Below are 13,605 nucleotides of genomic sequence, written 5' to 3' on the forward strand. Positions count from 1 at the left end.
TCCTCTGGAACCTCTGGAGATCATTGTGCAAAGAAGGATTCTTCATAAAATGAAGAACATTATGGAAAACCCTGAGCATCCTCTTCATGAGACTGTCCTACAACAACAGTGTCTTCAGTCAAAGGCTTCTTCAGATCTGCTGTAAAACAGATCGCTACAGCCATCAGCATCTACAACAGCTCTTTGAAGAAACCTGCATAATATGAGCTACAGCAACATTTATTTATTAAATTGCATTTGTCTAGCTACTTTTTGGCCCCGTAATTATTTTTTTGAGTCTATTTATTTCTGTATTTGTTCTTAATTATGACAGGGTTGGTACTTGGGATGTGAGAAAAAGCGCTTTCCAGATTAGAGCTTGTACATTTCTAGAGAAACACTGGGTTCTAGACTGTTTTTAGGCGCGCATGCGCACACTTCTCATCCAGCAGAAGAATATTGTGTCAACGTAGCCAGCAGTTGGCATCGCAGCGCCTCGTTTCTGTCCCAGTTTAGCTCTGTCCTTACAAAGGTGTTTGCCTACAGACAGTGTTTTCCCTCGGTTCCGTTCGCGTACCATGACCGAACAATCAGCTTTACTTCTTCGAAAACAATTAGCAGGTAATATAACCAGTAGTCTTTACGACGAAACAAATGTGTGTAACCGCTACGCTAATGTTAGCTCTTTTCTAAGCTATGAGAGGCGATGTTTACGCCATAGGACTGAGCTCGGAGAGCTAACACAGCAGCATAAAGGGTGCCTTTATCAACACACCTCAGCGTGGGGGCTAAGCTGCTTTGGTTAGCTAATCACGTTTAGGATTCAACACGTATATTTAGAGCTGTAACTGACAAAATAACCATCTAAACTAGTACATACTCGTAACGTGAACCCTGCTAGCGGCTAGCTAGTTTGGTATTAGTTGTCAGACAGAACAAAGGAATAATCAATCCAAGAACATCTCCTGTCTTGATCACTAATACAGCTAATGATTTTTGCAAGTACTCCAATACTTTTATAGGAGCACACGCTCCCACGTCTGAACCCAATTAGTAGAAATGAATACAGACTCGAAATCTGTATTTTAGGTAATATCTCAGGTGTCTATCCAGAGCTGTGATGCTGTTAATGTGCTAGTTTGACGCTTAGTATTTTAGTAATCAAGGCATGTCTATTGGTTTCTTTATCTTCACAATGTTTTTAAAGGGTACGTGATTTTTCCTGCTAACGCCGAACACCTGAATCTCTTCTATGGAATGGCTGCTTATTTATTTACATGTCTTATCAGCTCGCAAGTTGTTTTAAACCATTTTAGAACCAGATATTGAGACCAGGGTTTATACATAAATAGCATGCTGATGTTAAATTGTTACTTACATTTCTGTTTAAAAAAGAATTTTGCCATGTTATTACAAAGATCGCAGCAATGATTTTAATTCAAGCAGCAGCCTAAGTTTCCCTTTTTTTGTAAAATCGTTCGTGTTACAATGACACTGCAAGGCAGTTTGCTATATGTGTTGTAACAAAAACCACTTTCCAAGTCATGAATTAAATTGGGAATGTTCATTTTCATCTGGGCTTGAAATTACAGAAACGGGGTCAAAACTGTTTCCATTTTGAAGGACTGGAAATGTATTTTGCCCTCACTGCACAATATGTCAGATATACTTTTGTCGTGGCGTTAGTGTATTGATCAGTGATTTAACTTGGATCTCTTTACTGTTGTGCAAGTTTGCACATCACCGATAGACATTTTAAGGAACTCATTTTTGGTAGAGGTTTGATAGAGATTCATGATCATCTTCCTGGCTGATGCTAATTTCAGATCTTCTTTGAGTTCAGGTCCAATGTTAAGTAGTTTTCGTTGGTGTTTAAAGAATACAACAATCTATTTTGTACATGTTTGACTTGCTGATCATCTATCAATCAACCAATCAATCAAAGAAAATTTGGCCAATTCCAAACCTTGGCAGATTGATTGGGGCAGCGTTATTTAATGTTGACGAAACTAAATATCATTTTGAAAGAGTTTGCTGTGGTTTAAAATTACTACCTGGCTGTTAGGAACCAACCTTAGTAAAATTCTGTAAAAAAACGAGTCCTGCATTGAGGAAACTAGCACAGATCTGAGCTCCATGCAGGGCATTTCTTATACTATAACATCCTTAGAATGAATTGTGTCCTGTAGTTGTCAGCCTGCCTGTGTTTAGTGTTTGCTTTATAAACATTTATTTTAGGGGAATCTTTTCAAAACTGTCTGTCCTTTTCAGTCTGTCCTGTCTTTGTCCATCTTAGTGTGGTTTGTCTCTTCCACAAAACAGGACAGGTCCAGACTGCAACAAACAATCAGGTCTGCAGAGAGAATCATCAGGGCTGACCTTCCCTCTATCCAGGGCTTATACAGGTCTAGGGTCAGGAAAAGGGAAGCTAAAATCTCTGCAGACCCTGCACACACCCTGCACACAAACTGTTTAGACTTTTACCTTCAGGTGGCGCTACAGAGCGCTGTCTGCTAAAACCAGCCGGTACAGAAACAATTTCTTCCCCAAAGGCTGTTTCTTGATGAACACTTGACAGTCCAGAACAACACCATGCATACTTGGACTGATCTCACAATATATTCTGTTGTAAAGTCAATTGTGTGTATATGTACATTTTCCAATATATTCTTTATTATTGAGAACAAAGTGTACCGGAGTCAAATTCCTTATTTGTCTGTACAAACTTGGCAATAAAGCTGATTCTGATTCTGAACCACTATTTTCTTTCTCCTGCCAGAGCTCAACAAGAACCCAGTGGAGGGCTTTTCAGCTGGTCTGATAGACGATGACGACATATACAAGTGGGAAGTTGTGATAATTGGTCCACAAGATACTCTTTTGTAAGTGAGAAAATAATGATTTGAAGAGATGTGACAGAAATATTCAAAAACATAAAAGATTAACATTTTTCTCTACTTTTTTTTTGTCTCCTCTGCAGTGAAGGAGGGTTTTTCAAAGCATACCTAACTTTTCCCTATGACTATCCGCTACGGCCACCAAAGATGAAATTCATCACAGAGATTTGGCATCCAAATGGTAAAGACAAGTCTCAGCGCTCTTATGTTATTGAATAGGTTCATTGACACATTATTATTTTATGGTTTGCAGATAAAGATCCAAAGTATTTTCCTTATTTAACTGCTTTCAAGACTACAAAGTATTCACTCTCTTTCAATTCTTTCTCACAGTTGCAAAGAACGGGGATGTTTGCATCTCGATTCTGCACGAGCCAGGAGAAGACAAGTTTGGTTATGAAAAGCCTGAGGAGCGCTGGCTTCCAATCCACACAGTAGAGACAATCATGATTAGTGTTATCTCCATGCTTGCAGACCCAAACAGTGATTCACCAGCTAATGTGGATGCTGCAGTGAGTTATGCTACCTTTCCTTTTCCCCAAACTCTAAATTTGTTTTTGAAGTCTCACTATCTATGCAGTTAAGGAAAACTGACGCTTTGTCGCTTCAATAACATGATGTTGCTCCTACAGAAAGAATGGAGGGAGGATCCTAATGGAGAATTCAAGAAGAAGGTGGCTCGCTGTGTAAGAAAAAGTCAAGAGATGGCCTTCGATTAGGGGTTCGTTATGAATTTCAGGGTGAGTAAACGGACCTGTTTAGCAAGACTCGTGTCTTAAAACATGACACCTGAAAGTGATAATAATTTCATTATGCTTTTGTGCAGTTAAAGGAGATGCCTTCAGCGGGAAAACTTCAGCAAAAGGCTTTTGCACCCTTTGTTTTGCCAGTCAAAGGATTTGGTTGGCCCCAACCACGTTTTTGTGAAAGGTCTGCCAGATGAGCCAATTTGAGAACATTACCAGCGAAATTATCCTGTTTCCTACCTGGAATTGTATATTTAATTTAATTTATTTTGAAAATAGGAATGATGTAAGATATGTCACTACTGTAAATGAACTGGACTTGCTTTTTTATCTGCTGCTGAACAGTTTCTACTTTATACCAGGTTTCTTATGCAATTTAGTGCTCAAGATTGTGTAGAAAGAAACAAAAGCCTGTCCTCATTAGGTCGTCATTTGTCCTCCTTACTAACCCACCCGATTGTTGTCAACCCAACACGTTTGTTAGTGGATGTGATTATTTTCAAAGCTGTCGTTGAATCACCGTTGCCTTCTGTTGGCGTCACTTTTTCACAGTTGGCTCTTTGTTTAAAGAAACAAGATGAGAACTTTTAATGCGACCTTAGAGTTTTCGTGTTTTCTGAAAAACTGCCTCCCGATTGTGTTTTTTTTCTAATACCAGCGTGTGTTAGAGATGTTAAAAGCCATGACCTTCAAATGTGAATAATCCATTTAGATAGCTCTATTGTTGTTCATTCTTTGCCAGGATTTTTTTTACAACCTACACGTTGAGTTCTTCTGTTTAATGATATATTATCTTGGACAGGTGTAGCAGATGGTACAGGAAGGTTTGTGCCAACGTGTCAGGATCAGGTTATTAAAGGTCTTGATTGGCATTTAATAAGGTGGGTCCCTATAAATTGCTGATCTTCATAGGTGGCGATCGTGGACAAGAAGGTTCATGAGTGATTGTAAACTCAGTTTGCTTGTGTTGGTATAAATCATGGCCAGTCAAATGCCGTCTTTGTTTAAAAAAAAAAAAAAAAAAAAGCTCAGACTGTGAATATTCTACATATAGACTGGTTAACTGGCTCTTGATCTTCCCTCATGTTATACATGGCAAATATGAGCAGGTTTATGGATGAGATTCTTGGTCTGTTCGGGAAAGGCTTCTGATTTTAGAGTCTCCATAGTTCAGTTAGATTAGTGGTTCGTTTGCAGTGGCACATTATGCTTTAATTTTTATTAGTGTGTGAATTAAATCACATTCACTTCTGGGTTTAGATTCTTGATTAAATCTAATTTCTTCTGTCTAAAGTTTCTATTGAATATTTGAAATTTCCATTGTTAGCAATTATCCCATTGGAGATGTTATTCTACCATCCAATAGAGTTTTGACAAATCATCCATATGGAAATGAACACAACCTAGAAAAAAAGGCATACATGGTTGATATTAACAGACTTATTAAGCCATGATTATCATCTATTTAAAATTGGGTTATCCCTGATCCATCTGTGACAAACACTGAAAACAGCGGACCATCTTCTGGCGGTCATGATCAGAGATTAAGGAGTGAGGTTATGCTTCAATAGGATACCGCTGCTGGTGCACTCTGGGTGAATGTGATGTGTATAGGTAGTACATTTATGCAGACCTGATGGTCACATTACTGGTGTTGACATTACCATTTTTACTGGAGAGTTTTTCAGACCACCATGACCTCCTCTGACCGGTGTTCACTGTATTTGCACAGATGCGGTGCGTTTGAAACGTCATTAAGCAATACCCTCTGAAAATAGTAACGTGTCCAGGTGATCCACCATGGCGCCATTATTTGTTTCTTGTAGGTTGTTCATTTTTTTGTTTTATTCTTTTGTTCCATTTTGTGTCAATGCAATGTATATTGGACATGTTGCTCAATAAAGTGTATAAACCAAAGGCCTTGTGCTTTACTTTGTATGTTTACATTTTAAATAAGGGGGGGGGGCATATCAGATCTCTGCTCTGTAATTGGAAGCCAGTTAAATGGGGTCACATTTCAGGACTGGCTACACTTTGCTCTGATATGCTGATTTGACCTCTGGCACATGGACAGTATTAATGGGGATTGTTTTTTTAAGACGAGGAAGCAATAGAAATAGAAATATTCAGTTATTTTAGCTTTCAGAATTGAAACTGTCAACAATGTTACAATTTATGTTGTATTTAATATTTTTACTTTGCTAACCCGAATGGCATTTTCTGCCATATTGAGTCAGAAAAGCACTGTTCATTATGTGGATGAAATGCAGTTTCTCATAGAAGTATTGATGCCTTGAGCTTTTCACATACAATACAGGTCCTTCTCAAAATATTAGCATATTGTGATAAAGTTCATTATTTTCCATAATGTCATGATGAAAATTTTACATTCAAATATTTTAGATTCATTGCACACTAACTGAAATATTTCAGGTCTTTTATTGTCTTAATACGGATGATTTTGGCATACAGCTCATGAAAACCCAAAATTCCTATCTCACAAAATTAGCATATCATTAAAAGGGTCTCTAAACGAGCTATGAACCTAATCATCTGAATCAACGAGTTAACTCTAAACACCTGCAAAAGATTCCTGAGGCCTTTAAAACTCCCAGCCTGGTTCATTACTCAAAACCCCAATCATGGGTAAGACTGCCGACCTGACTGCTGTCCAGAAGGCCACTATTGACACCCTCAAGCAAGAGGGTAAGACACAGAAAGACATTTCTGAACGAATAGGCTGTTCCCAGAGTGCTGTATCAAGGCACCTCAGTGGGAAGTCTGTGGGAAGGAAAAAGTGTGGCAGAAAACGCTGCACAACGAGAAGAGGTGACCGGACCCTGAGGAAGATTGTGGAGAAGGGCCGATTCCAGACCTTGGGGGACCTGCGGAAGCAGTGGACTGAGTCTGGAGTAGAAACATCCAGAGCCACCGTGCACAGGTGTGTGCAGGAAATGGGCTACAGGGGCCGCATTCCCCAGGTCAAGCCACTTTTGAACCAGAAACAGCGGCAGAAGCGCCTGACCTGGGCTACAGAGAAGCAGCATTGGACTGTTGCTCAGTGGTCCAAAGTATTTTTTTTTGGATGAAAGCAAATTCTGCATGTCATTCGGAAATCAAGGTGCCAGAGTCTGGAGGAAGATTGGGGAGAAGGAAATGCCAAAATGCCAGAAGTCCAGTGTCAAGTACCCACAGTCAGTGATGGTCTGGGGTGCCGTGTCAGCTGCTGGTGTTGGTCCATTGTGTTTTATCAAGGGCAGGGTCAATGCAGCTAGCTATCAGGAGATTTTGGAGCACTTCATGCTTCCATCTGCTGAAAAGCTTTATGGAGATGAAGATTTCATTTTTCAGCACGACCTGGCACCTGCTCACAGTGCCAAAACCACTGGTAAATGGTTTACTGACCATGGTATCACTGTGCTCAATTGGCCTGCCAACTCTCCTGACCTGAACCCCATAGAGAATCTGTGGGATATTGTGAAGAGGACGTTGAGAGACTCAAGACCCAACACTCTGGATGAGCTAAAGGCTGCTATCGAAGCATCCTGGGCCTCCATAAGACCTCAGCAGTGCCACAGGCTGATTGCCTCCATGCCACGCCGCATTGAAGCAGTCATTTCTGCCAAAGGATTCCCGACCAAGTATTGAGTGCATAACTGTACATGATTATTTGAAGGTTGACGTTTTTTGTATTAAAAACACTTTTCTTTTATTGGTCGGATGAAATATGCTAATTTTGTGAGATAGGAATTTTGGGTTTTCATGAGCTGTATGCCAAAATCATCCGTATTAAGACAATAAAAGACCTGAAATATTTCAGTTAGTGTGCAATGAATCTAAAATATATGAATGTTAAATTTTCATCATGACATTATGGAAAATAATGAACTTTATCACAATATGCTAATATTTTGAGAAGGACCTGTATTTCCACAAACGTCAGTGTAGTTTATAGGGATTTAATGTGATAGACTAACAAAAAGCAGTGCATAAGTGCAAAGTGGAGGAAATATACATTACCGGTCAAAAGTTTTAGAATGCCTTTCTCACTTAATGGGTCTTTATTTGCATGACTATTGTAGATTCTCACCAGAGACAACAAACTTGTGAATGAACACACATGTAGTAAATGAATAGTGTGAAATAACTAAACATTTTTATATTTTAGATTATTACAAAATAGCCTCCCTTTGCTTTGATGACTGCTTTGTTCTCTTGGCATTCTCTCCGTGAGCTTCATGAGGTGATCAACTAAAATGGTTTTCCAAAGAGTCTTGAAAGAACTTCCCAGACGTTCATTGAGAGATGGTCAAAGGTTAATATTTCAGTCATTACTGCAAAGGGGCTCTACTTTAAGGATTCTAAAATATAACATTTAAAGTTAATTTACAATTGTTTGTTTGCTGCATAATTGTAAATGTGTTCATTCACTGTTTTGATGCCTTCATTGAGAATCTACGTATAATGTAAATAGTCATGAACATAAAAAAAAACATTAAATGAGAAAGGCGTTCTAAAACTTTTGACCGGTAGTGTGGTCTTCCTTTTTTATCTGAAATGTGAGCCGTACATTTATATTCACCCTTCCCTGGCATAACTGAAAACCTACTGAGACAAGTCCACCTAAAGTGATAAAATGACCCAGTCAAAGTCCAGGCTAAATCCAGTTAAAGAATTGAATATGAGGGCTGCATATACAGGTACATCTCAAAAACATAGATTATCAAAAAAAGTTCAGTAATTTTTGTCACTCATTTTAGAAAGTGAAACTCATTTAGTTTACAGATCCATTATATATAGAGTGAAATATATCAAGCCTTTAGTTCTTGTAATTTTAATGAATATAGCTTACACTGAAAACCCAAAACTTAAGAAAATTAGAATAATACATTAGATAAATAAAGGAGATTTTAAACAGAATTCTCAGTCTTTTGAAAAGTATGTTAATTTCAATGCTCGCAGTACTTGGTTGAGCTCCTTTTGCTTGAATTACTGCAACAGTGCGGCGTAGCATGGAGATGATTGGCCTGTGGTTCTGCTTAGGTGTAATAGAAGCCCAAGTTGCTTGGATAGCAGCAATGTGGTCATCTGAATTGTTGGATCTGGTCTCTCTCATTTTCCTCTTGACAATACTCCATAGATTCTTTCCTTAGCCCAGGTAAGATGCTGGTAGGCCATGTGTAGGACACGTCTGTGGGTAGTGGCTCTTGAGCCGATGACTCCATCCTTCCCCAAAATCTTGAATGGATTTTACTTGACAATCCTCTCAAGGTTGTGGTTATTCCTGTTGCATCTTTTCTTACCACACTTTTAGCTTCCACTCAACTTTCTATATAATTGGATACAGCATTCTGTGAACAACCAGATGAGTTTTTGTGGCTTAATCTCCTTAAGGAGGGTGTCAATGACTGTCTTCTGGAAATCTGTCCAATCAACAGTCTTCTTCTGTCTTCTTCTGTAGCCTAGTGACCCAGACTGAAAAACCATTCTGAGGCTTTGGAAACCGTTGCTGGTGTTTTGAGTTAATTAGCCTATTAGAGTGAATCACCATGGATGTCCAGTATTTAACTTTTCCACAATATTCAAATGTTCTGAGATATAAATTTGGGTTTTTTATTATCTGTGAGCTACAATCAATAAACTTACAAGAAATAAAGGGAAGAAATATTTCACTCTATGTGTAATGAATCTATATAATATGAGCTTCACTTTCTGAAATAAGTGATAAAAAATAATGAACTGAAGATTCTAATACTTAGAGATTTACCTGTATGCACGGCTGACAATTGAGATTTTTTATTTGTAAGAAATTTTGAAAAACATTTTATATTCTTTTCACTTCAAAGTTGTATAATCTTAAATCTTGAAGAAGTATAAATATTGACAGGCACTGTTTTCACATTTGTAAGCTCTGTAATGGAATCCAATACTACAATCATCCTGCATGCAAATGTCTTCTGTTAAGAAATTATGTAAGAAACCCACAACGTCTAACTACATTTGTTATAAAAAATTTATTGTTTATTTAATACTTTCAATACCTTTGGCAGGCTTTGATTGTCTACATCACCAACATGTGAGGGAAATGTACAGAGAAACAAACACAGATGCGCTGCTGGGAGCCAGCACATGCAGACATACCCACTTCCACAGCTATGATGTTTCACATGTAGCACATGTCAAGGTGGATCATATTTTTACTTTCCTGTGTTATGTTTTATGTCAGGGCATATAAAAAGGTCAGAGGTAAAAACCCATCATCCCACCATTTTAAACTACTATATTTGCTCATAATTTGTTCAGAACTACCTACATTTGTCTTAGATTTTATTTAAATATCCATATATACAAAAAAGTAAGAAAAATGCATAGGCAGCTGTAGGGTGTCCTAATTTATTTTCACTTGACTCTACAGGCAGTCATGCCACAAAACATTGAGCATGCCAAAACTGTTGGCACACAAATATAATAAAAAAAAAACAAGTTATGTCAATCATTGTACAGTCCCTTGCAAAAGAACTGACACCTCATGAAAGTTCATGTTTTCTATTTTAAAAATACAAACTTTGTAGTTGTATTTTTCAGTCTTTCACAGGACAGCTGTTTATACAGAGTTTAGATCACAAACATTTAATTGAAAAAGACTTGTACTAATAAGGTGGCATCCGAATGTAGTTAGCTGCACTTGATTTTATTTAGGGGCATCAGAGTAAAGGAGAGCTGAATATAAATGCGTGCCACACTGATTTTTACTTGTAAAAACTTGCCAAAACATTGTATCCTTTACCTTCCACTTCACGATAATGTCATGATATGCACACTTTGCAAGTCATTGTATTAGTAAGCAAAATGTGTCTGGCTGAAAGCCTAAACAGCAGATAACAATAAACAAACTTTCCTCACTGTAAACATGGTGGTGGCAGCATTATGCTGTGGGAATGCTTTTCTGCTGCAGGAATGTGGAAGCTGGTCAAAGTTGATGGAAAGATGGATGAAGATGGGGTTTTTAACTTAGGGATGTACTCACTTTTGTTGTCAGCAGTTAAGACATTAATGGCTGTGTGTTGAGCTATTTGGAGGGGACATTACATTTACACTGTTATACAAGGTGTACACTGACTACTTCACATTGTATCAAAATTTAATTTATTCAGTGTTGTCCATGAAAATGTAAAAAAAAAAGTTTTCTAAAAAAATGTGATGGGTGTACTCACATTTATTAGATACTGTATGTCACTCTGATTTTGTCATGTGAAACCCGTCAAACAAAAAGAAGAATGGACAACATGGTCCAACAGGGTCTACAGGGTTGACCTTTCTCCTTTGTTACACAGCATAGGCTCTTTGAATGGGTTTGTTGTGTGTATTTTGGTCTGGGATTCTGCTGGTTTAGCAGCACACTGTGTTCACATTTAAACAATTTTTCCAAAAACAAGACAAGTTTATGTCCAATGTACAACCCCAAATCCAATAAAGTTTTAAGTAAAACCTAAATAAAAACAGAATAAAGTGATTTCCAAATCATGTTCAACCCATATGCAATTGAAAACACTACAAAGACAAGATATCTAATGTTCAAACTGGCCAACTGACTGTTTTTCTTTTTTGCAAATATTCACTAATTTTGAATTTGATGCTTGCAACACATTCCAAAAAAGCTGGGCAACAAAAGACTGGGAGAGTTGAGGAATGTTAAGAAATCACCTGTTGAAGGTGAACAGGTTAACTGAAAACAGGTGAGTGCCATGATTGGGTATAAAAAGGAGCATCCCTGAAAGGCTCAGTTGTTCACGAGCAAGGACAGGGTTAGGTTCACAACTGAGTGAGCAAACAGTCTAACAGTTTAAGAACAATGCTTCCCAATGTACAATTCCAAGGAGTTTAGGGATTTCATCATCTACAGCCCATAATATCAACAAAAGATTCAAAGAATCAAGAGATCTCTGCACATAAGCAGCAAGGTCAAAAATCAACACTGAATGCCCATGACCTTCGACATCTTAGGAGGCACTACATGAAAAACCAGCATAGAGCGCTGCGCTGGTGGTGTGGGGGTTAGGACGCGACCACATATAGAGGCTATAGTCCTCGAAGCGGCTGTCCCGGGTTCAAGTCCTGGACCCAGTGACCTTTGCCGAATGTCTCCCCCTTTCTTTGCCCCTCCTTCCTGTCTGCCTACTATCAAAAATAAAGGCCTCTAGTGCCGAAAAAATTCTTTAAAAAAAAAAACCCAGCATAAATCTGTAACAGATATTCCCACATGGGCTCAGGACCACTTCAGAAAACCTTTGTCAGTTAACATAATTCGTTGCTACATCTACAAGTGCAAGTTAAAACTCTACCATGCAAAGCTAAAGCCATATATCCACAACACAGAGAAATGTCACCAACCTCTCTGTACCCGAGCTCATCTGAGATGAACTGACACAAAGTGGAAAAGTGCGGTGTTTTCAGAAGAGTCTTAATTTGAAATTGTTTTCGGAAATCATGGACGTCGTGTCCTCCTGGCCATGGAGGAAAAGAACTATCCGGATTGTTATCAGTGCAAAGTTCAAAAGCCAGCATCTGAGATGGTATGAAGGTATGTACTGCCCATGGGATAGATAACTTGCACATCTGTGTATCATTAATGCTGAAAGGTACATACAGGTTTTGAAGCAACATATGCTGCCATCCAAGCAAGGTCTTTTTCAGGGACATCCCTACTCATTTCAGGAAGACAATGCCAGGTCACATTCTACAGGTGTTACAACAGAGAGGCTTCGCAGCAAAAGAGTGTGGGTCCTAGACTAGCCTCCCTGCAGTCCAGACTAAAAATAAAGCGCAAAATACAACAACGGAGACCCTGGACTGTTGAGCAATTGAAGTTGTACATCAAGCAAGAATGGGAAAGAACTCCACCTTTTAGTGTCCTAAGTTCCCAAACGCTTATTGTGTGTCGTTAAAAGGAAAGGTGATGTAACACAGTGGTAAACATGCCCCTGTCCCAGCTTTTTGGAATGTGTTGGAAGCATCAAAATTACAATGAGTGAATATTTGCAAAAAACAATAAAGTTTATCCGTTTGAACATTAAATACCTTGTCTTTGTAGTGTATTCAATTGCATATAGGTTGAACAGGATTTGCAAATCAATGTATGTTTTACACAACGTCTCAACTTGATTTGAATTGGGGTTGTAGACCATAGGCTATGTAAGTATGTTTAAATAAACTTTGGTCTAGACCCATGGTTCTGAAACAGCAGTACAAGTACCATTTGTGGTACTTGGACTCCCTTAAGTGGTACGCAGAAGACTTTTCGGTCCCATTTATTTGCAAGTTAAATACAAATAAACTAACAGTGACACCAAAAATAACAGTTGTTGAAGGACATTGATCTTTGCTTCACTAAAGGCTTCTGGGAAGATCAGTGCAGTGGACATGAGAACTTCCAGTTTGAATTGTTGCACGCAACAGTGAACCAGGAACAAGAGCTGGTGGCAGCTTCTGCTGGATTCCATTTATCTCTGATGTTGTAAACTGGATATGGGAATGACATCAAACCCAACATAAAGCAGTCCCTGTTACAACTTTGAAAATAAGTAGGATTCACTAATTCATTTAAGTGTGAATTAGTAATACAAACTAATACAAATCTAGATCTCTGTTTTGGACTTTCAAACACTTTAGCAACATGTTTGTTAAAAGTGGTTTTAGAGTACTTAGTGTTTGTACAGTAATCTACTTTGTGTGTAAAAAAGGATCATGATACAAATCATTAGCAGTACAAATAAACTGATTTTTACTGTGGCTAAAGTTAAGTTTTACATGCAAGCTTGCCTAGCCCAGAAGGGTGGTTTATACATCATTGCTTGTGTTCATGGACTACGTTGGTTTACAGTCTCGAGATAATCCTAAACCCTGATGCTAAAATATAGAATTAATGATTTGTTGTGTGTGTGTGATTCACCAACATATGACTATTTAGACTGTAATTAAATTAT

At 38.2% G+C, this 13,605-nt stretch overlaps 1 protein-coding gene across 1 annotated transcript; it reads left to right on the top strand.

Annotated features, from left to right (window-relative positions):
* The first annotated feature begins 423 nt into the window (after positions 1 to 423).
* LOC124877188 (ubiquitin-conjugating enzyme E2 G1-like) lies at positions 424 to 5,539 on the top strand. The gene is made up of 6 exons (XM_047380245.1): positions 424 to 600; positions 2,759 to 2,861; positions 2,960 to 3,057; positions 3,210 to 3,388; positions 3,509 to 3,616; positions 3,703 to 5,539. Exons 1-5 carry the CDS (start codon positions 558 to 560, stop codon positions 3,593 to 3,595), a joined length of 510 nt encoding a protein of 169 aa, XP_047236201.1. The 5' UTR covers positions 424 to 557; the 3' UTR covers positions 3,596 to 3,616; positions 3,703 to 5,539.
* Positions 5,540 to 13,605: the final 8,066 nt, after the last annotated feature.

This window comes from Girardinichthys multiradiatus, chromosome 12 (genome assembly GCF_021462225.1).
Source record: "Girardinichthys multiradiatus isolate DD_20200921_A chromosome 12, DD_fGirMul_XY1, whole genome shotgun sequence".
Taxonomy (NCBI): Eukaryota; Metazoa; Chordata; class Actinopteri; order Cyprinodontiformes; family Goodeidae; genus Girardinichthys; species Girardinichthys multiradiatus.

Bases quoted from the DNA above. Each gene is read 5' to 3' on its own strand.
- LOC124877188 (XM_047380245.1), top strand. From the start codon at position 558: ATGACCGAACAATCAGCTTTACTTCTTCGAAAACAATTAGCAG. The intron at 2,862-2,959 runs GTAAGTGAGAAA...TCTCCTCTGCAG, and splicing joins GGTCCACAAGATACTCTTTT to TGAAGGAGGGTTTTTCAAAG. The intron at 3,058-3,209 runs GTAAAGACAAGT...TCTTTCTCACAG, and splicing joins AGAGATTTGGCATCCAAATG to TTGCAAAGAACGGGGATGTT.